We start from the raw sequence: 26,686 nt of genomic DNA, 5'->3' as shown, positions 1-26,686 counted from the left end.
AAAAAAAAAAAAAAAAAAAGTAGTTTGTATAGGCAACAATTCGTAAAATTTACCAATCAGTTCTGGATTCTGAGTTCAACAAGCAAGACATATCTTTTCACAGAAGAAAGTCTACATAAAACTTAAATCCCTTAAAATGTACCACTGAAAGATTACAACATTACAGAATAGTAGTGTAAATAGTTTATTTGCTCAGATGGCATGAAAAGACCAGAAAAGTAACATGAATTGCTTTTATAAAACATTTTTCTAACACTGGTAGGAAGCAGGCCCCTCAATAGACAAAACAGAAAAGAACATGCCAGCATCACTGTCTACTTGTTCATTAATATATAGGCAATTATTTGGACGTGCATGTCAGCACTGAGCTTAGGAAAACAGCTGCACTGTGGTAACAGTCCAACTGTTTTGTCTTCTGTCTCATGGTCAAATTACTATTTTCATCAAAATGAATGTTAAACCCAACAGACAAAATCTTGGCATGTTCTTTTTAAAGTACATACTTATAGAAATAGGCCAGCAGGTGGCAGTTTAAAAGTAATCTGTAAATAGGTACACGAAAGTGAAATATAACTGATCCCTACACGGTCCTTGTAGTTAAATATATATTTAAAAAAACCCTATAAGTTAAAATAACATTCAGATTGTATAGCACAGGCTGATGCATTTTTAAACAATATTTACAGTATTAGCCAGAGCCGTAGGTGGGAATTAAAGAGAAGTGTAAAAACCATAAAAAAACACCAATTTTATAGCAAAATATCTGTACATTTAAAAAGATCATATAGCTACACATTATCCAAGGAAAAGGGACCTTCACCAAGGGGTTCACATAAGCACAACATAAATTCAGTGGTTAAATACTATACAACAAACTTTACAATTAATATACTGTTGTAAGGTACCAGGAAGGTAAGCCAGAAGCAGAACATTTATTACAAGAAGTACAAATTTAGTTTCAGTCCAGTTTTGTTTTCTTTTTAACTTTGGAATGGACCATATGCCTTGCCAGAGGGGAAGGGAAAATAACTGGTTTAGTTGATTGTTAAGTCCCATTAAATATCTTTAAACTTAGTCCTGATATTTATACTTTTCAACAACTTAATTGTAATTGCTCCTAAGTAACTGAGAAATAGAACAATTCAGCTTTCATACAGAACGTCAAATATTTTCCAGTTTATAAAAGGAAAATGAAGAAACAAACCCTGCGACTGTCAGAGGAGAGGAAGGCTAGGTTCCTAAGTTGCTCCGCTGGCAGGTTCCATCTTCCAGGCTTGTTGACAGAGCTGCCATAGTAAACTTATCCCTGACTAGCAAGGCACCAGTTTCTCCTCTCAGGACTGACTCGATGGTCCTTGGAAACCCTAATTACTGAGATGTTAATTTTAGTGTTAATAAATATATTTGCATCATTTAAAAAGCTGCCGTAGCTTCAGAACACAGTACTGCAAATAAGTCTTCAACATTTATGCCATCATCTTGTGTTCATACCAGTGAGTGTCTCTCAGGGCACGGCGTCCTACCATGGAACTAGTAGAACATGAAACTGGAAACAGTCGACTTCTTATGTCACTGCGCTTGCAAGCTGTTTGCACTTTGCTAAGGCTTAGTGACAAAAAGAATATGACTTTTCCTTCTGTGTTGCAAGTCCTTTAAAATACAAAGTTGGTGAATATGGCTAGAAGACAAAATTAATTCCTTAAAAGACATCTCAGCAAAGAAAGCCCATAGCAGACGCATCCTTGTTATTTACAACTTACTAGGAAACCAGGTTGGGCCATCATGGGATAAGCACAATGGCACATAATGAATTTCATAGGAAATTTACATTTTGGTTAAAAAACTGAATAGCATAGTGGTGTAAAGAGATACCTAATCAAATCAAATCCTATTGCTTTGATTAATCTGAGCAGGTACTTCCATTTTTAGGCACTTGTTAAGAAGGGTTGAAAGGAGAACCCATCATTTTAAAATTCCTATGTGTTTACTAAATCTGAGCCCTTTCAAATACTTTATCTGTGTTCAAGGCTGCAGCTAAATGGTAGCACATAAAGTTCATGTGGGCAGTTTCATTCACGCACACCCTCGATTCATGCAGGCAACTCTCAGGTTCACATGGTTATTTCGGCACCGTTAACAGAACGTAAGTTCTGATCATCAAAGCGCCGCCTGACACTTCTCCTCACCGCATCGGCTCTTCTGTAGGGCTGGTTTCTAAGATCTGTAACAAGGAGAGTACCAGTGAGAAAACAGAACATTAAATGTGTCTAAGCAAGACAAAGGCTAGTTGGCAGCCAATCAAAGCAGCTTGTGTAGAAGAGTCAACTAATAGGTCCTTCAAATTCACTGAGCACTGAACCAAACATACATTTGCCTTCAGTGTTTACAATTAAACAGTAAGCTGTAATACTCGTAGGATTCTGGGACTTAAAGAGAAAAATATATAGGAAATCATTTCTGTCACTAGCCAGAGTCTAAATGGAGTCTTATTCTGAAGTCTTATTTTGAAATATTCAATTAAAAGCAGCTGTAGCTGGAAGCTACAAATATCAACAATATTTGTAATGAATTTTAAATTGCAAAATTAATAAAACACACTTCCCTGTCCTATCTTATCCTTGAAGTCCTAACAATGAAGGAAATTCAAGGCCTTAGAAATGCAGACACAAATTCCATTATTTTCATTCCATTAAGCTAGCGAAGGCTACTTTATCTTGTAAATTAGAAACATAAAGCTCAACTAACCATTAAATCTAAACGAAAATAATACTCCATTCTCTCAAAATTCTTTGTTGCCACCCAATCTGTTTTGTGTTTCATCAGCAGGGTAGGTAATAGGCTCTCCATTTTCCAGTTTTGCTAGTGTAAAGCAGAATTGTCTAACATTCAAAAACAACGGTGGCTTTCAATGAATGAATCAAATCACTACATACTAGTTCAAGGGTACTGCTCTATTAGGATGGAATAGGACGAACAGAAGAATTTTATGTAAGCATTCTCAACATGAAGGCATGTGTTCATGAATAAGGGAGAACCCAGTCAGCATGCAGCCTCCTCCTGACAGCATCAGGGCACAGTGAAAGAAAAGACAGAAACAAACCCAAAAAAGGCTTATTTTCCCCCTGGCTTTGTTTAATCAGTGTATTTTTCCTTTTATATTTCTGCTAGGAAATGTTCTAGCTGTAGGAAGAAATACAAACAACAGAATAAAACCAAATTTAGCCCCTTTTTAATGACTTTATTCAATTAAATGAAGGATGCAGCTGTAGCTCACAGAACGCTGGCAGTGCTGCATCCCTCATATTTTTATTTATTGTACTTGGAATTGACTGAGGGCCTTCACACTGAGCTACATCCCAGCATTTTGTTGTTGTTTTGTTTTTGTTCTCTGACTCAGGTCTTGCTAAATTGCTCAACCTGGGCTTGAATTTAGGATTCTTCTGCTTCAGCCTCCTAGGTGCTGGGATTACAGGCATGTACTATATCCCTCATATTTTTAAATACTCAGATATTTAAACTGGTTATTAAAATGAGTTCCTGGATTCTCTTGAAAAATTAGGAAGATCAGCAATATGAGGTGCACATCCCTCCATGCTCAGGGGCACTGAGACCTTTCCTCTCAGCTTTAGCACAGTTTCCAGCCCAGGCCCATTACCTTCCTGGCTCTTAAACTGCTGGAATCTGTGACTAAAAAGAAGAATCTGTGGTAAAAAGAAGGTCAAAGTTGCACTTCTGACTAAAGATACATAGTTCTATAGTCATGAGGCCTCTGAGCAATTAGTTCTAAAATATCCCAATCTTGCAACAGCTGTAGATAAATGTCTCTTGGCCAGGACCTCTCTCAACCTCCAGACCAAAATGCAGTTAATAATCTGAAGGCCAAGAAGGGGAGAAGGGAAGGACAGCCTCGCACCCAAAGCAAGTACAAACACCAGCAAATACCCCTTCCCAAGCCATCACACTTAAACATGGAAGCAGGTCAAGAAAGAGTCCAAAAGAGAGGTTCAGCCTCACATTATTGGAAAGTGAGGTGCAAAGATTTCTCCCTGGTCTGAGTCTCACCCTTAGCCATAAATCGAAACCATTGATCTGCATACAAAGAGAGGAGGAAGCTAAGTAAAAAGTGATGCTTGCCAGCTCTGTGTATCCTCCACCACCGGTGTGCTAGAAGAAATCCTTACCCTCGAGTGAACATTTGGAAATTTAGTGATATTATTCTTCTTTAAGGCTAAACAGAAAAAAACAAAAACACAAAATGATGGTTAAGTAAAAATGGGATGAAAATGGAAAGCAACTCAACTTAGTGCTTAACATTCCTGGGCATGTTAGCCAACAGAAGAGGAAAACAGCAGGAGACCATTTCTACCAGTAGTGTTAGATAAAACAAGGGGAGGTGAATGCGTCTTCCCACCCAGCTCTCTGCCCACCCAGTTCCAAGCTGCTTTGAAGATTGGCTCCAGAAAGACAGTCCAGCAGCAAAACTGACAGCAAACACAGCGCGAGCAGATGACAGTTTCCAGCCTGTTAAGAAGCATTGATGGGTAAGTAGGCAGTGACATACCACATCTTTTGAGGTTTTCCAAGACAGAAAAACATACATACAAGCACCCCTCATAGAACAGTTACACCACAGGGTAAAACACATTATCCAGTTCCATGTCAATCTCGGCACTGAGGCCACTCAATGGTTATTTCCAACTGGACTGTGTTCTTCACCATCTCCTTTCTAATCAACTAGGCATCCAGAGACATGCTCCTTTTTAAGCATCAAAAACTAAACCAGAAAGTTAACTTCTTGGAAAAAATTGATCATTTTTTTTTTAATTCTAAGAAAAGTGGCATTTTCCAATGATAGGTATTTGCCTTTAGTCTTTCTGATGGTGTTTTTCTGACCAAAGAAGCAGGTCCAGATATCTCGTTCTAAAGAAATACCCTGGCTTGACATGGAACAGAATGGCCATGAAGGGGCATGAACAAGATGGTGGGGAGCTCATGAGCCTGTGTTTTCACTCTCTGCCTATAGCTTGGGCATGACAGGGAACAGAGGTGACCTGTGAAGCGTGGGGTGCTGTCAGGCTATGAATTGCCAATAGCAGCATAAACAGGCTTCGCGGTTGGAAGCTCTCAGAATTAAGTTCTTACTCTGAGTTCCAGCCCATTATAAACTACCTGATTCATAGCCAAGAAAGGCCCGATTTGCAGCTGTACATGGTTTAACTCCTTCTGCAATCATCTTACAACTTTAGAGCCCTTTTCCTTTCTAAGCACTTTTGTATGACAGGTCCTTTTACTTCCAAAGTGTACTAATGGGTGAATATTAATCTATTAGAGTACACTAAAACTATTAGCTTAGTTATTATTATTACTATCCTTTTGTATCCAAAGATATTAGCCAAAAAAATCTTGTAAGCCATCTGTGATTCTCGAAGAAGTACTGTATTCAATACTTTCCTGAAAAATTCAAGCAATTCTATAAACTGTCACACATACCGAGAACATCACAACAATGAGGAGACTGTACAGAAAGTGACAGTGAGGGAACAGTAATGACCGACAGGCAAAACCATGCAGCACGAGGGCCAACACAAATCACGACATGATGGAGATGGCATTTCCATGCTAGCACAGTGTGGCAGACACACAGACACAGAGGTTAAAAAACAACAACAAAAAACCTGTAGCAACCTTTTAAGAGCACCAGGTGAGAAAGAGTAACAGTTTAGTAATGGTACTCCTCAGTGAGCACGGGTTCGCAGAAAAACCGAGAGCCACGCTTGGCGGTGCGAGCGGTAAAGGGCACAGTCTTCAGCACTGCATGGGAAATGACAGCCGGATAACAGACAGAAGAGAGTGAGAGGTCACCATCTACTGCGTTAGTGCATGCTTAGAGCTTCATTATTCATACCTGGGGACGGGGGCAGGGAAGCGGGAGGAAAGGGGGAAAGGAGGATGTGTAAAAGTTAATGTGGGGCTTCAGGGGTGGGGCAGAAAAGGGAAACTATTTCAAAGAGAATAAAAATTGTTCTCTAAGTAGATGCACATTCTCCTCCTCTGGTAGGCTGATGATTTAGGTCAGGCAATAAATGTACATAGGGATAGAGGACGCGCAGATGCAAAAGGGACATCAAGCTCTCAAGGCGCAGGAGCCTTCCCTGTCTACAAGTAATCTTGGTATGGCACTGAGACGAAGGGGAGCTTACCAAAGGAAGCAGGTCTGTTCCTGATTTTGCTCAGACTGGAGCTTCTCCCTCAGAGGGAGGAGGCAAGGAGAAAGGCTAGACAATGGGACTACAGCTGGGGCCACATACCAGCCACTGCAAGGTGCACACGGGGACACCGGTAAGCCCTGTATACCCCATTGTAGAGAACGATATTGTCATTGGCCACTCACATATTCACTCAGATTGAGGTTGCTTTATTCTGCGCAGGGGATTCTTTAGTGACTCCTTTTTTAAAAAAAAAAAAAAAATCTAAATCTCTATCTCTATGTTTCTCTCTCTCTCCCTCCCCTTAATTTCTCTAGATCTGAGCTGTTGAAAAATTGTGTGGATTTGGCAGTTTGGGATCCCCATGTACAATGCTGACCAAGCTATAAGAAAAAATAAAAGCATAGGAACTATATTTTTAAAAGGTTAGAAAATTGGGGAACTGTGAATAACAGCTAAATATTTGATAGTAAGGAACTGCTAGTTTTGGGTGGATGATAATGGTACTGTGGATATATTTTTGTTTCTCTCCTCAAGAGTCCTCATCTTTTTAATGTACTCAAATATTTCCTAATGAAATTATAGTTTTGGATGTGCTTCTAAAAATTCCAGGCCTAAAATGGGGTGGTCATAGCATACATGTAACAAAACTGGCCATGACTGACAATCGTTGAAATAAGTGAGGGGTATATGGAAACTCATCATACTATTCTCTACACATGAGCGTATTTTTGAACCTTAGTATAACAAAAAGCTTTAAGCATCTTGGAAGCTAATAAACACCATCCATGTACACTTGAGCCATGAAAGAAAAGGTGCTTGTTTGCTCAAATTATCATCCTGGTTAAGAGGAAGTATGAAATCCAGACTGGTTCAAGCAGAAAGTATTAAGCTAAAATGTAATCAGACAAGAACCATGCTGGGTGAGATATGATTCCTGATAGAATGACTGTCCTTCATCGTAGGCTAAATGCCTGATGGCTCATTCACATTAAGATGCCAGCCTCTAATTTCCTTTTAGCTTGAGTGAGTACAGAGGCTTGTAACGAGCATGCTGGAAAAGCCTGCATGACTGTTGTTAGTACAGAGTTGAGGGGTTTTATCCACAGTATTTATTATGCAGGCAAGTGGGTATGACTGGCCACAAGGAAGAAAATGGACCATGGTAACCAATGGAGGGAGCAGCCTGTGGAAACTACACAGTTCCAGCAACAATGAGAAATCAGAAAGACTTTCAGAGTGTTAGGGCAATAGACATGCTACTATAAATATACTGCAAACTAAAGCATAGATTCTCTGCATAATTCTGGATCTAAATAAAGAACTTGCCAACCAACCCTGGTCAAAAAAGAAGTGAAAAATTCTCTGTGTGGTCCAGTCTAGTGAGGTGAATAGAATCTTCATGAGCCACAGACAGGAAATATCCTTTACCTGTGATAATATCTTCAATGGCTCCATCTTTTCCCTCATATACATGTCTGTTATCTTTAACTTGCCGTCTTCTTAACTCTGCAATTAACTCTTGCTGCTGTCTCTTTGACTTATGGGAAGGAGACTGAGAAGAAAGAAGAGCAGAGATTAGTAGGGCTGCACCCACCCAGAGTTTAAGAAAATGTAATATGTACTGGAGCTTTGTATTATTTTAACAAGTGCCCTGAGGCTGAGAATTTAGCTCAGTGGTTCCATCACCTAGCATGCAAGTGCAAGGATCCGAGTTCGATCCCCAGTACCAAAAAAAAAATGTGGTCTCTGGCAAACTACATTCAGCACCATCCCAACATTCTGCTGAAATGCAGAATAACTCAGGAAACTTCTGGGAAGACAACAGAAACTCATCCAACAACACACAAAAGGCCACCAGACAACAATGGGATAGCTGGATCCTATAGCCACAGAAGCAGCTGGTAATAACCACAGGCTTTTAAACTTTGGAACAAAGGCCTGCCAACCTTTATGATTTCACCTATGACACTGTGCTCCATGAAAGGCTTCATCCTAATCCTCCAAGCAAAGCCCTCCTGCCACCAAGGCAAGCACCCATTGGGCAGTACCACAGAGCTTTCCCTGGATGCCTGGATGCTAAGCTTTCCAGTCACTGGGTTACCTGGTCGGGCCTCTGTACATCCAACTAAGATTTCTATAAATTTAGAAATGCTGTCCAAACACACTCCAAGCTTATTCCCAGCCTCTAAGGCTTACCTCTCCTGGGGCCATCCCCAGAGCCTGGAACTTCTTACCTTTGGGTCCTGCTGCTCCATCAGAGCTTCTTGCTCTAGGAGTTTCTCCATGAGAGCTTGTTCCTGCTTTTTCCTCAGCTCATTTTCTTCTTCTGCTTGCTAGGTAAATCAAAAAAGTCAGTAAGATCACAGCAAATAAAATGACAGCAGTCAAGATTTTGAAAAACCCTTCTTTAAGAATCCAGTGAGTTGGGAATTGGGAGGAAATGGAGAAGGGATGCATTTCATGATCACATCTCACTGATTCTAGGTCTCACTGTCCAGCTCTCAGCAAAAGTCATCAGTAGATAGAGATTCACTTCATTTGGAGCCCTGTCCTCGTACTCTTCTCCCTAACAGACCTGTGGGGACCTACTCCCACTGTGCTTTGCATGCAGTGACTTTCATGTAGGTTTGTTTTGTTTCCAGACTATGTCCACCTAACCTAAGCTTCTCCAAAAGCAGGACCCAAGATTTCTCTAACTTTTGCCCCACTGCTGGGAGAAAACCTCACTGTCTTGGGTTTTTCTTTCATTTCAGGGCGTTACCAGAGTGCCATTCTCAGATGCTCCGCACAGCTCACTCCCTCAGCCCTGGATCGTTTCTGAAAGCCAGCCCCCTCGAACAGACTTCTGACTGTCAAGCTATGAACTGATGGATAAGTTATCTACCCAATTTAGGATGGAAGTTACCATATCTCCTCCGCAGCATTTATGAGAAATAAAGTTTATATTTTGGTCTCTGGTGTTTGTGATAACTTTTCATTGATAGTTAAGAAACGAAAAAGGGCTTGATGTCCTAACACCCTGATCTCTACACATGCAGTTCAAAGGTCAGAGCCAGGCTGGCAGTTGTTTAGCCCATGCAGGGTATCCTAAGATAATCGTAAGGGCAAGTCACAGACAGGCCATGACCAAGATGCCCCACAGATCACCAAGGACAGCTTCTCTCTTCCGCCATGCAGACTGGGGCTTTGACACCCACCACACCAGCCACTTTGTCATACACGCTTTTTCTCTTTTAACTTTAGACTTAACATTTTTCTTTAATGTGAAGAAATTTGAACACAGCACATGATAAGAGCCACCTTGGTCCATCTCTGCAACTCACAGCACTCCAGCTGCAATTCTCTGAGTGCAGAGAAGTAGGAGGAGGAAGCAGGTGACCAAGGACCTCCTCCTTGCAACCCCCGTGTCTTGGGCATGGAGTCTACACTGAGTACTCACCACCAAGGACATTTGCCTGCTGCTAGCAGCTGCTACATCACTACTATGACAAGCCATGCTGAAAGGAGATGGGTAAATATTTGACCTTTTGATTTGGGGTGGGGGGGGTGCCAGGGATTGAACTCAGGTCCTCGTGCTTGCCAGGCAGGCGGCAGAACCACTGAGCTAAATCCCTGGCCTCCCAAATTTTTTTATTTTTTTGGTATCGGGGATCGAACTCTGACCCTTAACACTCATGATGCAGGTGGCGGAAACACTGAGCCAAACTCCTGGCTCCAATATTTGACCTTTTGAATAAAAGGCCCAAAGATGATTCTCCAGCGTCATCATCCTCTATTGCTGTTAGAGAAATACCCCTCATATTTTCAATAAGATTTTTCTACAAACTGGACATAACTCACCCCCGTGTTTTCTCCCAGCCTCCAAAGGACACTTCTCCTTGTTCCATTAACACCACCAGTGTTACACATCAAGAAACCCCGAGAACACAGTTGGCCCTCTCTAACAGTGGGTTCTACATCCATAAACTCATCTAAACACGAACCAGAAATACTCAGAAAAACTCCATCTGTACTAACAATACAGGCTTTTTTTGGTCCTCATTCCCTGAACAGTACAGTATCACAAGTATTCACATAGCATTTACACTGTATTAGGTACTACAGCAATCTAGAGATCATTTAATACACAGGAGGATGCGAATAGTTTCTACGCAAACATCACACCATGTCATAGGAGGGACCTGAGCATCCTCAGATTCTGGTATCCATGAGGGCTCTGGAACCAAACCTGTAGATACTGAAGGGCAATTCCACAGACTGCAATGTTTCCTGAGTGAGCTAAAATTATCTAACACCTTCATCATTCTTTCTCAAAAGACAAATTCTTTGAACACATGACTCTTTGGACCACATTCTTTTTCAAGACCATGGCCCAAATGATGCCCAAGACAGCCTCTTATTTAGAGGAAGGGTTGTGTGGGCCAACAGTCAACAACTGAACACCAATGGTCTTGGAGCATCCTTTTGCCCCAAGGAAACAGCCAAGAGTTTTTGTTTATTGGCTGAGGCCCAGGCCTAGCTCTCAGCCTAAGGCCCCCAGGAGCTGTTTGTCTGCATGGTAACTTCTGTCTCTCACTGACCACCCAGACCTGTGGGTTCACAATCGGACACACCTGCTTGGGAATGGTGAGGAAGACTTAAAGAACACTCTCCGGTTTACCTTATAGGCTTTCACAAATCGGACAAAGACGGGAAAGAAGACAGAGGGTGGTGTTGTCTTGGGGTTTTCTCCAAAATACTTCACCACGTCATCAAAGGCATCCTGCAAAGAAGCAAATTTCTCTTCAATGTCATTAATTCTAGTATTCGAATTGAAGGCACTGAGGGAGGAGACTACATACAACTAAAGCGAAACAGCAGCCAGAAAGAGGAGCTCCTATGGTTCTTATGCCTGTGGCCTCTTGTCTTCTCCAATGACTTGGCAAAAGCAACCATAACTGTGCAATAGTGGGGCACAGAAATCACTCATCACTTTGTCCTGCCACCATTTCTATTCCCTCTCCCCTAATGTATACACTAACTGAAGCTATTTGTTACAAGATTTCCTAAGGCCTCAGCAGAACATTTTAAAACCCACAAGGTCAGAAGGGATCTTAGAAGTCTCTCTGACTCCAAATCCCACCCCTTACTCTACACTCCTTACGATATCCTCACAAAGGGGAAAAACCTATCTCTGAACTCTTCTGTGATGCCATACAGCCTCAATTCGGAGGCCAGTCCCTAGGTCTGCTCAGTCCCCGGCACTACACAGCTCCCCATCAATGACAAAGCATGGTTAACTCTGCTTTTTAGCTCTGCCTGTTTATCAGTGAGCTCCAGTGTGGTGCAGGATTGTGAGGTCAAGATCTCCAGAAACCTCGTCCACAAGGACCACTGTTTGGCAGAGCACAGGCACACACATCACTCGACCTGAACATGGAACCCAGGCTGCAGGGAGTCCAGCAGCGGAAGGAGAGGGGAAGGAGCAGGGAAGGACTCGAGAGAGGAGGGTACAGACCCAAATCAGAAAAGAACAACGAAGAGGACAGGTGGAGAGATGAGAGCGAATGAAGAAGAGTTATGTACGGGCACCAATTCCCCGTGAGGAATGTCATCATTATGTACTGCAAACACGTTCAGAAAAAAGCAAGAAAAGGAAAGGACAATGAGCAGGGAAAGGGTGCAAGGCTGCTTCCAAGGACAACACTAGAAAGATATCCTGCCGACATCGGCAGCGACACAAGAAATCTACCTCCTGCAGGCAGAGAAATGAAACAACCCTTCTTCAGCTACCTGTGCAATCTTGGCATCATCCTGAAGCTTCTTCAGCTTCCCCTCGTTGTGGAGGATGAAGTCCTTCAGCAGCACGTTGTGGTCGTGCATGGTGTATTCTCTCTTGGTCAGGTCCATGCCCCTCTGCAGTTCCTTGACATCTAAGAGAACATTCTCCAGAGAGACTGGTGTAGAGAAAGCAACGTCTCAGTGATCTTCACCAGAGAGAGGCAAAACCACAGTGCACTTGGCTGCTAAGTCAAGTTGTCAGAGATTCTTGGGCTTACTTGGAGCCTAGTACCTAGTTCCCAGCTTTCAGTGCAAAGATCCTTTTATATGAATAATTTAGAAAGTATGACTATTGAGTACTACAGAAAACTCTTCACATACACTAATTCAGTTGCACTATTAACCCATTTTGCCAATGAAAAAAAGTAGTATAAAGAGGTTCTACAGCCTGCCCTGGCTCACATAGCTACTAGATAGCAGAGGAGTTCAGGAAATAATGATGGAATGCAAATCCAAAGCTATATACAGCTATTCACTGCTCCCCGAGGAAGCAGCCAAATGGTTGGCCTGTAGGCTCAGAAGTGTCTGGGACAAGCACAAGATCTTTCATTCTCCAGTCATCTTTTTTTTTTCCTCATTGAGTTTATTGGTACATTTCAGGTATACAGTACAGTCACATTCATTATTGGGATCTTGTACCTTTACATGACAGGTCTTGGTTCTCATTTTTTCCCTTTGTCCCTGACCTTCCTTAACCCCTCCTCCCCTCCCCCTTTACAAACACTTCATTCCCATTTTTTCATTTTCTTCTATTTTTTTCTTTTCCCTTATTACCTCTGCCCTACCCTTCCTGTTTCCCCTACATCTTTATCTCTTTTCTTCCTATTTCACCTTGTCAATTATACCATTAGGATCTTACAATTATAGGTTTTCACACCAGAGAAACTATTCGGTATTTATACATGTTTGACTTATTTATTTCACTTAGGAGTGTATCCTCAATATGTATTCATTTTCCTATGAATGAGTCTAATTTCTCATTCTTTATGGCTGAGTAATATTCCATTTCACAGAAAAACCACATCTTTATTTCGTTTCCAACTGATGGGCAAATGGGCTATTTCCAAGCTTTTGACTCTTGCATTTCTGTGACTTTCCAGCAGGGGGCAGCCTTTTGTCAGTTGAATTTTAGTTGTATTGAGCACTAAGACTCAAAGGAATCTTGGACAACTTCTACTTAACCCTTCCTAGTGCAGAATGGTTTGGCAGGGACCTTCCCATCTGCAGTACGGCTACTGCTCAGAGCACACTCCTAAGCTTCCCTAGCCAGCTTTCCAAAGGAGGTTGGTGCCACTGCTGGTTCTTTCGTTGCTTAGCTTGGCTCTGTACGTGGATAAATTACAAAATAATGCAACACATGTCCTTCTCATTCTTTCATTTCCCAATACTTCTGACAGTCCCAAGTACACAGAAGGCATTCAACAGTGTTCACTGGATAAAGGGAGGAAGAGCACACAAGAGAAGGTATGAAGAACTTAGGTTGGCCCACCAAGAACGAACATAGAACATTTTGGCCAAAGAACAGTCCACTCTCTCCATTTTTCTCACTGATTTTTCCCAAATCATACGTTTTGGGCCAAACAAAATGTACTCCTAACTACTGCCTAAGTGCCTAATCATTGTCTAAGTGAGCCCTAAGCCCTCAATGGTCTGTCCAATAGTCACAAAATCATTTCCACTTCATTCTCAGTCTCCATAGCATCTATCCCAACAACAGCACGTCACTGCATATATTTATTTGTGCACTCATCTATCCTTACCATCCAATCTTCCAGGGGGTAAATGAATGAACTATTTCAAAACCTTTTGGAATTGTAGAGCGTGCAATGGACTTGCAAATTATTACAATAAAATTTGATAAATTTTGTATGAGGGGTAATGCACCGAGCTCTTCAGTAAGAGCACAGAAGCAATAGCTATTTAGCCTTGCTGAGGAAGCAATAAAGGGCCTCACCCTAAAAGATTAGAAAGGCCTCAGGATTCTAAATTTAAAATCAACATTAGCTGTCATGCTTTAAGATCGCAAATGGAGGGCCAGGGATTTAGCTCAGTGGTGCCGCGCCTGCCTCACTAGTGCAAGGTCCAGAGTTCGATCTGTGGTACTCCCCAAAAACATCACAAATGGAAAATCAAAGGCTGTCATTCCAACATCAATTCACATACCCCCATTTCTTTTCAAACTTAACACCCCTTTGAGAGGATATGGTACACTAGGTGTATACTATATACCATACGAAAGGCAAGAACTCCTGGGTTCCATTCGTGTTTCTATCACTTTCTGCCAATATAACCTTGGACAAAACAATCTCTAAAAATGTCAACTCTTCACCTATTTTGTGGTTACTATTACCTTGCACATCCCAGCTATCCTGGAGTCTCTGAGGACTTGAAGGAAAACATATAAAATGCCAGCAAATTAACAACCAAGAAGTACAGGTAATTCAGTGGTCAGGCGATGGCAAAATGTTTAGAGCTGCCACATCTGAACAAGAGGGACAGCAAGAAATCAAAATGGAAGTGTTTGTGAGGGGTTAACTCTCAGATTCTCATATCTCCTACAATGGCCATAGAACAAAAAGGGCAATGAATGGACAGGGAAGCTGGATCTTCAGTGAAGGCATGAGAGAAGTCAGCCTCGTGCCCACGTTACAGTTGCTCTTGGGAGGGGCAACACCGTCACCATGCATAGCTCAGAGCTTCTGACTTCTTGGTCCCACCTTTTAAAAGTGTTCCAGAGCGTATTGCTTAAGCAGGAAATGGACCCCTAATAATTTAAAGCATTAAATATTCAAGAGTAATGTTAATAGCTGAAATTATGTACCTGCAGCAGCTTTTTCCACATAATGAAGCTCATTATAAAACAGGGTCACTTGGTGATATTTTTCCTTTACAACATTCGATATATAGTGCAGCAGCGTTTGCTTTCGGTCTGTCGATTTCGTGTCCAAGAGCTGAAAACATAAGGGGGCATGGGTTAGGTGCAAGAGTGAGGATGACAGGAGAGTTGCTCACCAAATGATTCCCCACCACAGAAGTGAAGTGAGGAGCTGAGTACAATGGCCCAACAGGTTGGCCAAAAAATCACTCCCAGAAGAGATTTCGATATAGCGTACTCTTCGGCGAGCCAGCTCACTGATGTTCACATGACCTCAGGACTTTCTGACCAACTGGGGTAGGTGCTAATGGTAGCACCGACTCTAAGCACCCGAGCACGGTGTGGATTTTACCCTGTTAACATGAACTCCCCACTCCTGCATCTGCCATCCCACCTCCCGGCTTAACAGCAAGATGACACCAGCACTAGAGCTCCTCGTGAGGAACAACTGGGGCAGAAGCAAAGTGGAGCCAGCGACGTGTACCAGTGCCCCGACAGCACAGGGCTTCCGCGCTGCAGTCTTTCCACTTAGCCCCACATCACTCTTCTTCCCAAGCTTCTGACGGCCCAAAACAGAGCTGCCCTGCGGATCGGTACGTTCCACATCCGCAGACTCAATCACAGCTACTTGTGAATCGTTTACACGGTATTAAGTATTGTAAGTAACCCAGAGATGATTTAAAGTACAGGGGAGAACTGGTTTTATCCACCGCAGATAAGGAGCTTGCGCGTCTGAGGAATTTTAGCAGGCCTGGGCGGTGGAACCCATCCTCCACAGAGACCGAGGAACCAGTGTGTGTTGCATTCACCATGGTCTTGCGGGAAAGCAGAACGGTGACTGACTGGACGCTCCACTATACAGCTGTGTCCCTCCTGGTGTGGGGGGAATCAGCCCACTGCCCCTATTTCTCACAGGGATGCTGTATTAGGCCTGTACAGCCTAGACAGAGTTCCATAAAGGAGTTTCTCTCGTCCTGCTCACATACATCAAGTGACTCTGAAAAAGAGATCACCTTTGTTTATGCAGGAAAAAAATAAAGAAAAGTATAAAATTCTTTAATTCCATCTGTTATGGTTTGGGTCCAGATGTCCCCTCAAAACCTAATGTGGTCATAGGCTGGATCTAGAGTGTGTGAGGCTGGGACTGATTCACGATGCAATGCTAGGCTCAGGGGCACTAGGATCAAGGGTGTGAGTGCCACCTGCTCTAAGTAGTCTGGATGAAAGGGTCAGGGAGACTTTGCTAATGCTTATTACTATTGCTGCCTTGCGTTCGCCATGTTGTGTCTTCTCTGTGATGCTTGTTTGCCATCCCAGCCTCAGAGCCACCCAATAATGGACTGAGACCTCTGTGAACTGTGAGCCAAATGAACTCCTTCCCCTTTAACTTTGTTTGTTTGTTTGTTTGTTTGGTTGGTTGTTTTGGTACCGGGGATAAAACTCAGGTCCTTGAACTTGTAAGGCAGGCCACCGAACCACTGAGCTAAATCCCCAGCCTTCCCTTTAACTTTGGGTGTTGGGTATTTTGTCTCAGCAATGACAGAAAAGTAACTAACACATCATCCAATCTATTACCCAGTTACCAGTCCAGTTATTTAAATACAAGATGACCAATAACTGTATATTTGAATTTTTCTATTTTATTTTATAATGTAACAAGAAATATAAAACAATAATGTTATCAAATTTATTCAATAGAAGAACAAACCTGTTGAAATGACATACTCACTCGACAGTACACAAACAAAGGTACTGTCTGAGTGACACTGGGGGAAACTGTTGAGTGATGAACACTTTAGAATATTTTCAGTCTATTTTCCTCCATCTTTTATTTAACTGATATTAGACTATACTTGTAATTTAGACTTTGCTTTCTCTTCTAAACATGAAATTATATATTTCTCTGAAAACATTTCACAGGTATTTTAGTAGTATTTAAATAATAATAACTTTTGTTTTGAGGTTGTTTTTTGTTTTTTTGGCAGGGTCTTGCTACGTAGTTTAGGCTGGCCCTGAACTCTCTGTGTAGCCCAGAGTGGTCTTGAATTTGTGGGCAATCCCCTTGGCTCTGTCTCCTGAGTGCTGAGATTATAGGCTCAGGCCAGGACACTGGGCTAGGTCACTGTATTAACTATTATTCCAATACAATCATTTTCCATAACAATGGACTTTTAGATTATTACTAGCTATTTTTAATCATAAATAAAATATAACATTCAAAATTCATACGAAAGATTCCTAAAAATAGCAATACTGGGGTATTGCTAAGGTTTTCAATCCTTACAGTCCAAGGGTGTTCCAAAAAATATGTACCAATTGGTTTTATCACTTGCAGAGAATCTTCATTAAAACAGCCCCCTCCACCCCAACAGCAGACTCTCCAGCTCCAGGACTTAATCCCTGCCAGCTGTCTGTTGTTCAGAGAGCTCTCAAATTCCTTTGAGTTCACTCACCAGATCTAAACTCTGAAGTTTAAATCCATAAACTGCTCCTCGTTTACTGCTATTCATATAGTTTCCAAGGGCCAAGATGATCTGCAAAAGAGAGAGAGGAGACCATTAGGACAGCTCCCCGAGCACTGATTGGCAGCTGACGGTCAGCTCTCCACACACTTAAACAAGGAAAGTTTCACTTACCTCCAGGATTTTCTTGAGCTTTTGGGATGACTTTATAGAGACAGATGCTGCTATAATTGCATGCAGTTGCTAAATTCCAATCAAAGGAAGGAAGGAGGGGAAAAAAAGATACGTTAAAAATGGAAAACTAATTGGAAACTAAAAACTAACAGAATAACAGGCCCACATTTAGACCCTGAAGTCTTTTATTTATTTATTAAATTTTATTTTTAAATTAAATTTAATTTTTTTATTTCCCAGGTACTGGGAATCAAACTCAGGACCTTGTGCTTGCCAGGCAGGTGTGGTGCTGCTGAGCTACCTCCCCAGGTAGATCGAGAAGACTTAATGATGAGATTCTATTTTCCCAAGCATAACAAATTAAGTTGCCTGACCAAGTCTTAATGACCACATCATTAAATGCAAGCTCTTCTCTAAAATTCTTCACAGTAACAAGTAACATAGGAACTTGTTTATCACAAAATCTACCACAATCGAAAACCAATAAGGCTCAGAGTTGGAATGAACAGCTTCTTCTGGCAGAACTCAGTCCCCAGCCTACCACTTCTCATTTCACACAATTTATGCTTTCAAATAAATGGAGAGGATGAAGAAAGAGGCAAAGCAACACAACACTGTCAGGAAGTTCTCAGGATGTGTACTGAACAGACGTGTAGTAAGTACGAACTTCCTGCTTGCTGTAAACAGCAACTAAAAAGTTGACTTAGAAACAGAACTGGGAACAAACTGAATGTTCAGCAAATTAACACAAGGAATGAGAGAGAGTTTGCCGTTCTTTGTAGGGCACCGCAGCCTAGTGTAACAAACTTCCAAGCGAAGTTTCGAATTCATTGCTTCTAATGAAAGCATATAGACCTGCTCACTAAAGATATGGAACTGTTTTCAGAAATAAAAGTCACATTTTCAGCCATGACAATCCAGCCGGCATTCGAGAAAATGGTTTTCCTTGTTCACTCTACAGGAGTGTCTTCTGAAATCCAGAAGACATCTTATGATGCCAGAAAATTCTTTGGAGAATACCAATATGGAACAGGAAAACGTACTGCTTTTCAGTTTAGTTTGCAGACCCAATGTGAAAAAGGTAGCTGAAATAAAAATATAATCTAGAAAGTTCTTGGAAGCAATTTAGGGCCCATTACACTGAATGTGATTCTGGGAGAGATTTTTTTAAAAAATGACATCTTTGGACACCTCCCTGGTCAGAACTGGTCACTTACAGGAGTCAGCATCTGAATGCTTTCAGCAAAGTTCCCGATGAAGGCCATGATGGTCATCTTCTGCATGAGCCTCTCGATCTTACTGAACTGCATCATGAACCGGTCTTCATCGGACAAGTTCTCTAGGGGCTTCCTTTCCCGCTCATAGAGCCGAAGTACTTTCACCTCATTCTCAGTTGGCAAGAACCTCATCAAGCATTCTACAAAGTCTACAGGAAGTGTCTTCAGGTCAAATCTGAAGACAATGTGGACAAGTCAGTGTTAGAGAGAAACCTATCCTTCTGGCCACTCCTATCCAATCCAGCTCATCTACCAAGTCATCAAGTCTCAGCTTCCCACAGCTGTACCAGGAAGCGCCACTCTGGGAGTGGGACCTGAACTGAGAAGTAGGAGTCAGGGTTGGTTCTAGCTAAAAACCCAGACCTCAATGTAGCTGCATCCCTTGGTTTTCAGTGCTGTTATCTTATAGTTTGGGGGCAGCTCTGAACCTCTTCAAATAGAGAGCAAATCACACCCGAAGGAGGCAGAAGAAAGGCTGAAACATGTAATGGAGAAGTGGTTCAAGAACACAGTTTTGAGCCACTGGGAAGTACTGTCAATCAAGGAGTGTACTGTCCTGTGCACACAATTACAGAACATATGGTAACTTCTGTGAAGAATTTCAATTAAACCAAAAGTCACAGATTATTTCTTTTTTGGAAAACAATTTTTTTATCCAAATGCCTGTATTATAAGGGTGTTTTGGTGTAGATGCATACATTCCTTCAAGGACTATCAGGTCTCTGTGAGTGTATGCTCTATTCAAACACATGAGACACTTGCTGTAACTTTAATGTTTCAGATAATCTTTGTTCGGAAAAATAACAGAATTACACTTAAATTATCACGGCAAACAAGGTATATTAGATTAACATGTTCCTGCCAGCTCGCACCACTAGTGGCACATACACAACACTCCCGCTGGGCGGCCTGTGCCACTGCTAGTAGAAACGGTAGAGCAATGCGTGGGACAGCTCTGCACGTACCATCGGGGGTAAAGACCTGTCTAGCATCAAGATGTATAAATCATGGCGCTGGAATGACTGAAAAACCAGACTGCCCGTCAGGTTTCAGTATTAGAAATCATGATGAACTGCAGGAGGCGCTATACTATTAGATTATGACCCTGGCCAAAGACAAAATCAGAGCGAATGATCTTTTAGGGTCACGAATCCCTGAATGAGTCTCTAGTCAAAATTTTTAAATTACCAATTTCTGAAGAAGTACTTTCTAAAACACTTAACATGCTTATTACCATGTCCACAAGAACAAGAGATTCTTTTAATAGATAAATAAAACCAATGCCTTCTTTGCAATTCAAGAATTTTAAAACAACATGAACATTGTTTAAAATGTCCTGAAAGTACTAAGAGCAACAATATTCACATTTCCTACTGTTATGAATTAAAGTATGCATCTGTATCATATTTGCATCTGGCACTGAACTATATCATTCCACAAATGCCATCAAATTTGTATTCAATAAATCTGGATAAAAGCCACATACTCCAAAGAAAACTGAAATTTCTCCCTTTTCTTAACATCTCACACTCTCAGCTCAACTTTCCTTTCATGTAAGCAGTGCTTGTAGGGCTATATAAAAGAGCAGACCGAGACGTTAAATGATGTCACAAGCCAGACGTTATTCCTCCAAAATGATGAAGTAGTGATTTGAATACAGCACTCACTACAGCAGTGCCTTCCAGTCCAACTCATTAGTGCCGGCCTCTTATCCAGCTTTGAAATGGCATGTGTGTGAAGAGAGCCTCTGAAGTTCAGATGTCATCTTTTACCTCAGATCTTGCCCCACTACTCAATTATTTCTGTTATCTACTAATTCATAACTTTATTTTCATCACTATTCTAAACTTACTATAATTTTCCAGAATGCCCTGAACTTACACATGAATAGCTTTACATATCTCTTCAGCAGTCTTTCCAGCTTTCCTTAAAGTTATGGCAAGATTTTTGGCCCTATTTGCTTCTAGTAACGTCACTTTATTTGATCCTTTCTGTGTCATCTTCTGCTTGCTTGAAGAAAGATCAATGGCAGGGCCTTGGGCTTTTGTCTTGAATATTTCCTCAAATTCATCCACATTTAAATCCTGGGGTGGAGAGAGATGACATCACAAACTGTATTATACTTAACAAGTAAGTCATAAAACCACCATTTAGGCAGATTAAAAAAAAAAGAAACTTTACTTTTTCTATGAAGTACTTGTGTCTTTGGCCATTCTTGCTACTTCTTTTTCCTGTTTTTGTCAGGAAAAATGCAACTATACGCATAGACCAAAGGGAATGTCCTAAGTACACTACTGATTCCAACCAACCAATTCAACTGCCTGCAGTAATCAGCTGTATAGACAGCCTGCCACCGTAAAACTATGTATTAAACAAGGCAGCACGTGTCAAAACTGAGTCCTTAATCAATACTGTTCAAAAAGGCTTTTTCTTCTTATAAAGCATGAGATTGGCAGATACATATTTTGTGGCATATGTTTAAGATACCCAAAACTATTCTATTTTAACCTTTTAAAGAGTTTTAGATCTGTCTTATAGTGACCAATTTTATTTTCTGAAGATATAAATCTGTTTATTCTTTATATTAAGGCACTTAAAACACTAGCACTATGTTAGTGAAAACTTGCAGGTTCACAGAACACCCATTTTGGTTTGGATGCACAGAAAGACACCCCAGTATGGAACGTATGGGAAAGATACCTCCAGAATTCGCTCATCATCAATTTCATTGAAGACCGTGCCATTGATCTGATTGGGCTTCAGAGCAACCCAGTTAAACACTGGCATTCTGAACTTCGTCTTGATTGGCTTTTTAATTTTCACAGCTAAGGATATTAAAGAGAATGAAATTAAGATCCCTCCAAGATGCCACAATTCTCAAGAACAATCAGACAAGCCGAGTGTGGTGGTGTCTATAATCCCAGCACTCAGGAGGCTGAGGCAGGAGGATCGCTTGAGTTCAAGGCTAGCCTGGGCTACATAGTGAGTTCAAGGCCAGCCTAAACTACATAGCGAGACCCTGTCTCAAAAAAAAGGAACAATCAGACAATAGTCCTTACAGGCGACACTTTAACACTGGAGGAAAGCAGGCAAGAGGCATCCAATTTAGAAAACATAACCCGAACTCAGCCAGAGCCATTCAAGGACCTCATTTGGTTGACTGATACAGCTTCATGTTAAAGATAAGGGTTGAGGTTTTGTTTAGTTTGGTTGGTTTTTCATTCAGGCAACTGGACTGCTCCTTTACATTGATGCAAGGCTTAACACAAAATGTTGAAGAGCAGAGAGGGCTAATAATATCCAATGTTGGCATCCTAAATTCTTGATTCTAGAACACATTTACAAGCAAGCCTTAACAAATAATCAGGGATTGTAGACAGTGTCTGTCTAAATTACCAGGAATGAGACATCCAGACAGGCACTGGTCAGCCAGGGGAACACATACCCGTGGGTGACTTCAATGATGGAGATTATACTGGCTTCTAAGTTATTTCAAATAGACTAGAGGTCATGAAAGTTGTCATCAGAAAATGACAAATAAGATAAAAGGGTGATAAAAAAAATCAAAAAATTGGACTGTTTATCAGGAATGCTAGCATTCTCTTTTTCTTTTTAGAAAGCAAGTGATCCCCGGAGGCAGCTGTGTTCAACTAGGAGGTATCAACGAACCCATTAAAAATACTGAAAACCTCTTAATGGAGAGGATGCCATGTTTTAGGAGCCTAGAAGGAATGCCAGATCCTCTCACTTTCAGGAAAGGTGCTTTAAAAAAAGGTAAGTCCTTTCAAACTCTATGAATTATACATCAAAAAAAGTTGTCCCGAGCCACTTAGCTATGCACATTCACTTTCAACAGTCTGTACCATGTAGCCCATTATTTGCCATCAGTAGCAAGGGAAGGGGAAGAACTTTAGTCCTATAGCTCAGAACAAAATAAAAGCAACATACACCTGAGCTCTTACCTGGCTGGCTGGCTGCCTGCCTGCCTTAGCGGCATTTACTGAAACAGGAAGACAGATGGTGCCTCTCATTCCTCCAGAGTTACAAAGGCCATAGAAAGAGCAGGAATGTCATCTGATAAATCCACACAAGAGCATGCAGGAACACGGAGACACAGCTTTTGCCAAACCTGTCACCACTTTATCCCTACTCCCAACAGACAGGGTCCTCATTGCACGTCCTTTCTGTGCCTGTGCTACCCAGGAAAACCAAAGTCCACTTTGGGACATTCCTAGTCTAGTGCGGCAGTTCGGCCATGTGGAGGAGAGTGGGGCTGGGCCTGTGGGAGCCTTTCATACTGGGGTGACACAGGCTGATGCCATCGGCATCCTGCCTCCCCTCCACGGACACTGCAGGCTCAGGATGCTCATTAAGTTCTCCCGTTGGCAGATAGCCTTCTAAGAGTAGGAACGCTAGGTCAGAACACAGGCAAGAAAGCTCTCCATGGGAAGAGTTTTCCTGACTGGAATGTGCGGTGGGAAGAACAAGAGGATCATTAAGGTGACCATGACACTGACATACACTGCAATCCCAGGACTCAGGCCAGTGTCTCCAGATGGGGGAAGGAGGGCGCGCAGGGGGCCTCTGCCTGGTAAGCCACAGACAAGTGGGGGGGCCTCTCTGTGACAGGGAGACCAAACAGCTTTCCCTGTTTTCATTGTTTCCTTAAAATAAATCTAAAACCCTTTTAGACATAAAGCCTTAGATCCAAGTATGAAAAGTAAACAGAAAGAACACTCCTTTCCTCAGAGGAAAGGGAATATGGTAAATGAACCCAGGGTGCCTGCCTACAAGATAATAATCTCCTTACAGGTTCCATTAAAACATGGGCGAACCTGGGGCAACAGTCAGCCAACACCCAGACTCGCCACAGACACAGTGCCAAAATGCAATGATCAAAGCAGGATGGAGTGGAAAGATGTCACGGCACAATGTGACCGACAGGAGCACATGGCAAATACTCAACACACTCAGTGAGGAGCAACCTACAGAAAAGCTTGATTGGCCCATCTTTTGTGGAAGCAGAGAGAACAGAGAAAATACAAAAAAATTAGATATGGTTAGAGTCAAGTGGCTGGGCGGTTCACGCACTCTTAGCATAGAATTTCATGCTTCTTGGACACATTTCACAAGGCAGCAGAGAGCCAAAAGTTCATTTCCATTCAGGACTGCCTTGAAGGTACACGTTACCTTATATTTTTTAATCCTGTTTAGAAGAGGGAAAGAAAAAAATGTATTTCATTGCAATGGTTCCAAATAGCCACAGTCTATTAGTAGACTACATAATGGTTAAGAATTCCATAGGTTAAACAATTTCTCCATTAAAAAAAAAAAACTGGCAAAGGTCCAAGGACTCACTGAGAGGATCCAACATTTTCCCAATCATTAAAAAAAAAAAACTGGCAAAGGTCCAAGTACTCACTGAGAGGATCCAACACATTTTCCCAAAGAGACAGCCAACATCATGGACTTCCCAGTATCTCTAGTGACCTACCTTGGGAAAGGGGCTAGATCTTCCTAACATAGTTCTGAGGAGGTAAGCCCTATGTTTCAAATGCATATTTCACACTACTAACATTTTCCTTATAAACAACAAAAAACTCACCCTCTCTTCTAGAAATAAACAACAGACACTTCCTCCTGATCTCCTAAGAATATACTTGCTCTTTAGCCACAAAAGACATAAGAGATTCTGTCACATGTGGATTTAGAAGCCCAGGGACATCATGAAATTCTGACTTCTCAGGGGCATGGGTATATCAGCTCAGCCTTTCTATTCTACTAGGAAATTCTAATCGATTCTGGGTGGCCTCTTGGGGCGGGGGGTGGACAGAAAAACATCTCATAAAATCACCTTCAATCACTAAGTACTAAGCCAAATTAAGGATAAGTAATAATGCAAGTAAAGGCCTTGTAGAAAATGCCTAATCTCAAGCTATCAAAGATTCATAAGGATCTTTGAATCCTTAAGTCTTCTAATAAGAGATGTCTTATAATCATTTAATGGACACTTATGGGACTAGAGAGGAGGTGTTTCAATCCCATCTATTGTGCTCCAAATTGCATATGACGCCATGGGGAAGACTTTTAAATGTGGCAACCCTGAGGCCACCAGTTATCAGCTAAGCACAGATTATGGCACCTTAAACTCAAGGCAGTCAAGAGAATCAACAAGTTTTAGAAATTAAGTAGAAGGACCCAGGCAGAAGGAAAAAAAAAAATCAACCAGACACGACACCACCTTGAGAAAGAAGCCCTAGGCTGCACACCTCAGTTCCTGCCCCTTTCCTGCCTACGAGGCTGTGAGTCCTGCGTTAGAGCTCAGGTGAGTGGGAGCAGACACTGAATCACACATTAGCTCCAAATGAGACAGCACGGCAGACACGTCTCACAGTAAGTGCTCCTCGGGGACCACAAGGGAAGTCTAATCAGTGAGCCCAGGTGCAAAGACCAATCATGGTTCCTACACAGTCACTGAGAACAGCATGGTGACGGAATAGATTCCCAGGGCTTGTTAGGAGGTTTGTTTATTTACATTCCATAATCCAACAGTTCCACAGTGACTCTACAGCAACTTCTTTTCAGAAGTAATAAGTACTAGAAGAAAGTAATAGATGGGAAGATAGGCAGAAATACGCCACTAACTTACTTTGAACATCACTCTAAACAGGGATTTTATTGGATCTTTGTCAGTTTTATAGAAATCTGGGAGGAAGCATTTGTTACAGGGAGCGTTCAGATGTACTAAAGGGCTCTGGTCACTAGCCCTAGTAACTGGCTGGAGAGCTGGCACACACTTTGGGGAAAAACCTCTGAAAATGGCACCCTTACAAGAGGAGCCTATTAGAATGGCAATTCAGAGTAAATAAAGAGAATCCACAAACAGACTGAAGTGAATGAGAAAGCAAATTCCTCAGTATCACAGAGACAGTAAGCTCAGAGCAATTCCCAGTGCCCAGGAAAGGCTCCACAACTGGAAAATGGCTTGGAGCATTTTACAGAAGTGTAAAAATTCATTTCTGAGAGTCAAAAATAAGAACTTAGTATTCCAAGGCATTAGAGCAACTCTCGCTTGCCTGTCTCCTTATTTCTGATGAGGCAGATGCTACACTACCTCCTGGTTAACAGGAGGCCCACGTGATTGCTACACAGGGAGATACTGCTCTCGGTAGCACTCTCCGCTGAAGCCTCGACTGTTCTCAAATGCTCAGAAGTCACTTCTGGAAGCGTATATCAGTAAACAGACATGAAAGTACTTCCTCCTTTTCTAGACAACATTTCAAAAATAATTTTTTAAAAAGCCAGAAGCACTCAGTGCCTGTGCCTAACCTAGCCTCTCTCTGACCACTACAGGTGCCTGGGAAGTGACTGCTGAGCTCACGCTGTAACAAGGTAACTTGGTGTCCATGTACCTACTCCCCAAGATGACTATTCACTAAATGCACTGCAGCCTGCCATCACAAACAAAACAGGAGGTACCCTGTCTCTTCCTTTCCCTGGGTGGGGCCAGGCAAGGTGGAAGATGAGGGGAGCCATCACAATCACTTATTAGTGAGACTGTAACAAAGTGTGCTTCTCACATATGACTATGTCCCTGTACTGACTACAATCACAGAAACGTCCCCTACTAAGAGGAGATGTGTCACTGTGAAAGACCTGGTGTTTGGAAGAATGCCTTTAACTAGCCGCAGATAAGAAAAATGAGTGCTTCCTACGTGAGTACCTCAGTTTTCCGTGCTCTTACCTGCTAATCCTGAGTTGAAAACCACTGTGGGTGAAGACATTCCGGGCAACGGGGGTGCAGAGGGAGGGGGTGGTGGCAGAGGAGGAGCAGGCACAGTCTCAGCCGCAGGCCCTGGGAGAGGAGGA

The 26,686-nt window shown here is 42.0% G+C and overlaps 1 protein-coding gene across 1 annotated transcript in view; it reads right to left on the bottom strand.

The window, feature by feature from the left end:
• Positions 1–2,097: 2,097 nt before the first annotated feature.
• The window catches only part of Fmnl2 (formin like 2), a 246,944-nt gene continuing 222,355 nt past the window's right edge, over positions 2,098–26,686 (bottom strand). The window contains exons 16-28 of the mRNA XM_033757229.1: positions 26,562–26,686; positions 21,518–21,642; positions 20,699–20,901; positions 18,758–18,992; positions 17,541–17,609; positions 17,358–17,438; positions 14,851–14,980; positions 11,982–12,145; positions 10,870–10,971; positions 8,444–8,542; positions 7,638–7,761; positions 4,182–4,228; positions 2,098–2,221 (exon numbers count right to left, since the gene is read on the bottom strand). The exon at positions 26,562–26,686 is cut by the window's right edge and continues 12 nt beyond it. Coding sequence (XP_033613120.1) covers positions 2,183–2,221; positions 4,182–4,228; positions 7,638–7,761; positions 8,444–8,542; positions 10,870–10,971; positions 11,982–12,145; positions 14,851–14,980; positions 17,358–17,438; positions 17,541–17,609; positions 18,758–18,992; positions 20,699–20,901; positions 21,518–21,642; positions 26,562–26,686 — 1,543 coding nt within the window. The 3' untranslated portion in view covers positions 2,098–2,182. The remainder of the gene's footprint in view (positions 2,222–4,181; positions 4,229–7,637; positions 7,762–8,443; positions 8,543–10,869; positions 10,972–11,981; positions 12,146–14,850; positions 14,981–17,357; positions 17,439–17,540; positions 17,610–18,757; positions 18,993–20,698; positions 20,902–21,517; positions 21,643–26,561) is intronic.

This window comes from Fukomys damarensis, unplaced genomic scaffold (genome assembly GCF_012274545.1).
Source record: "Fukomys damarensis isolate Sample0158 unplaced genomic scaffold, DMR_v1.0_HiC HiC_scaffold_29, whole genome shotgun sequence".
Classification (NCBI taxonomy): domain Eukaryota; kingdom Metazoa; phylum Chordata; class Mammalia; order Rodentia; family Bathyergidae; genus Fukomys; species Fukomys damarensis.
The sequence above is the reverse complement of the archived record's forward strand: the minus strand, read 5'-3'. Positions and strand labels throughout refer to the sequence as shown.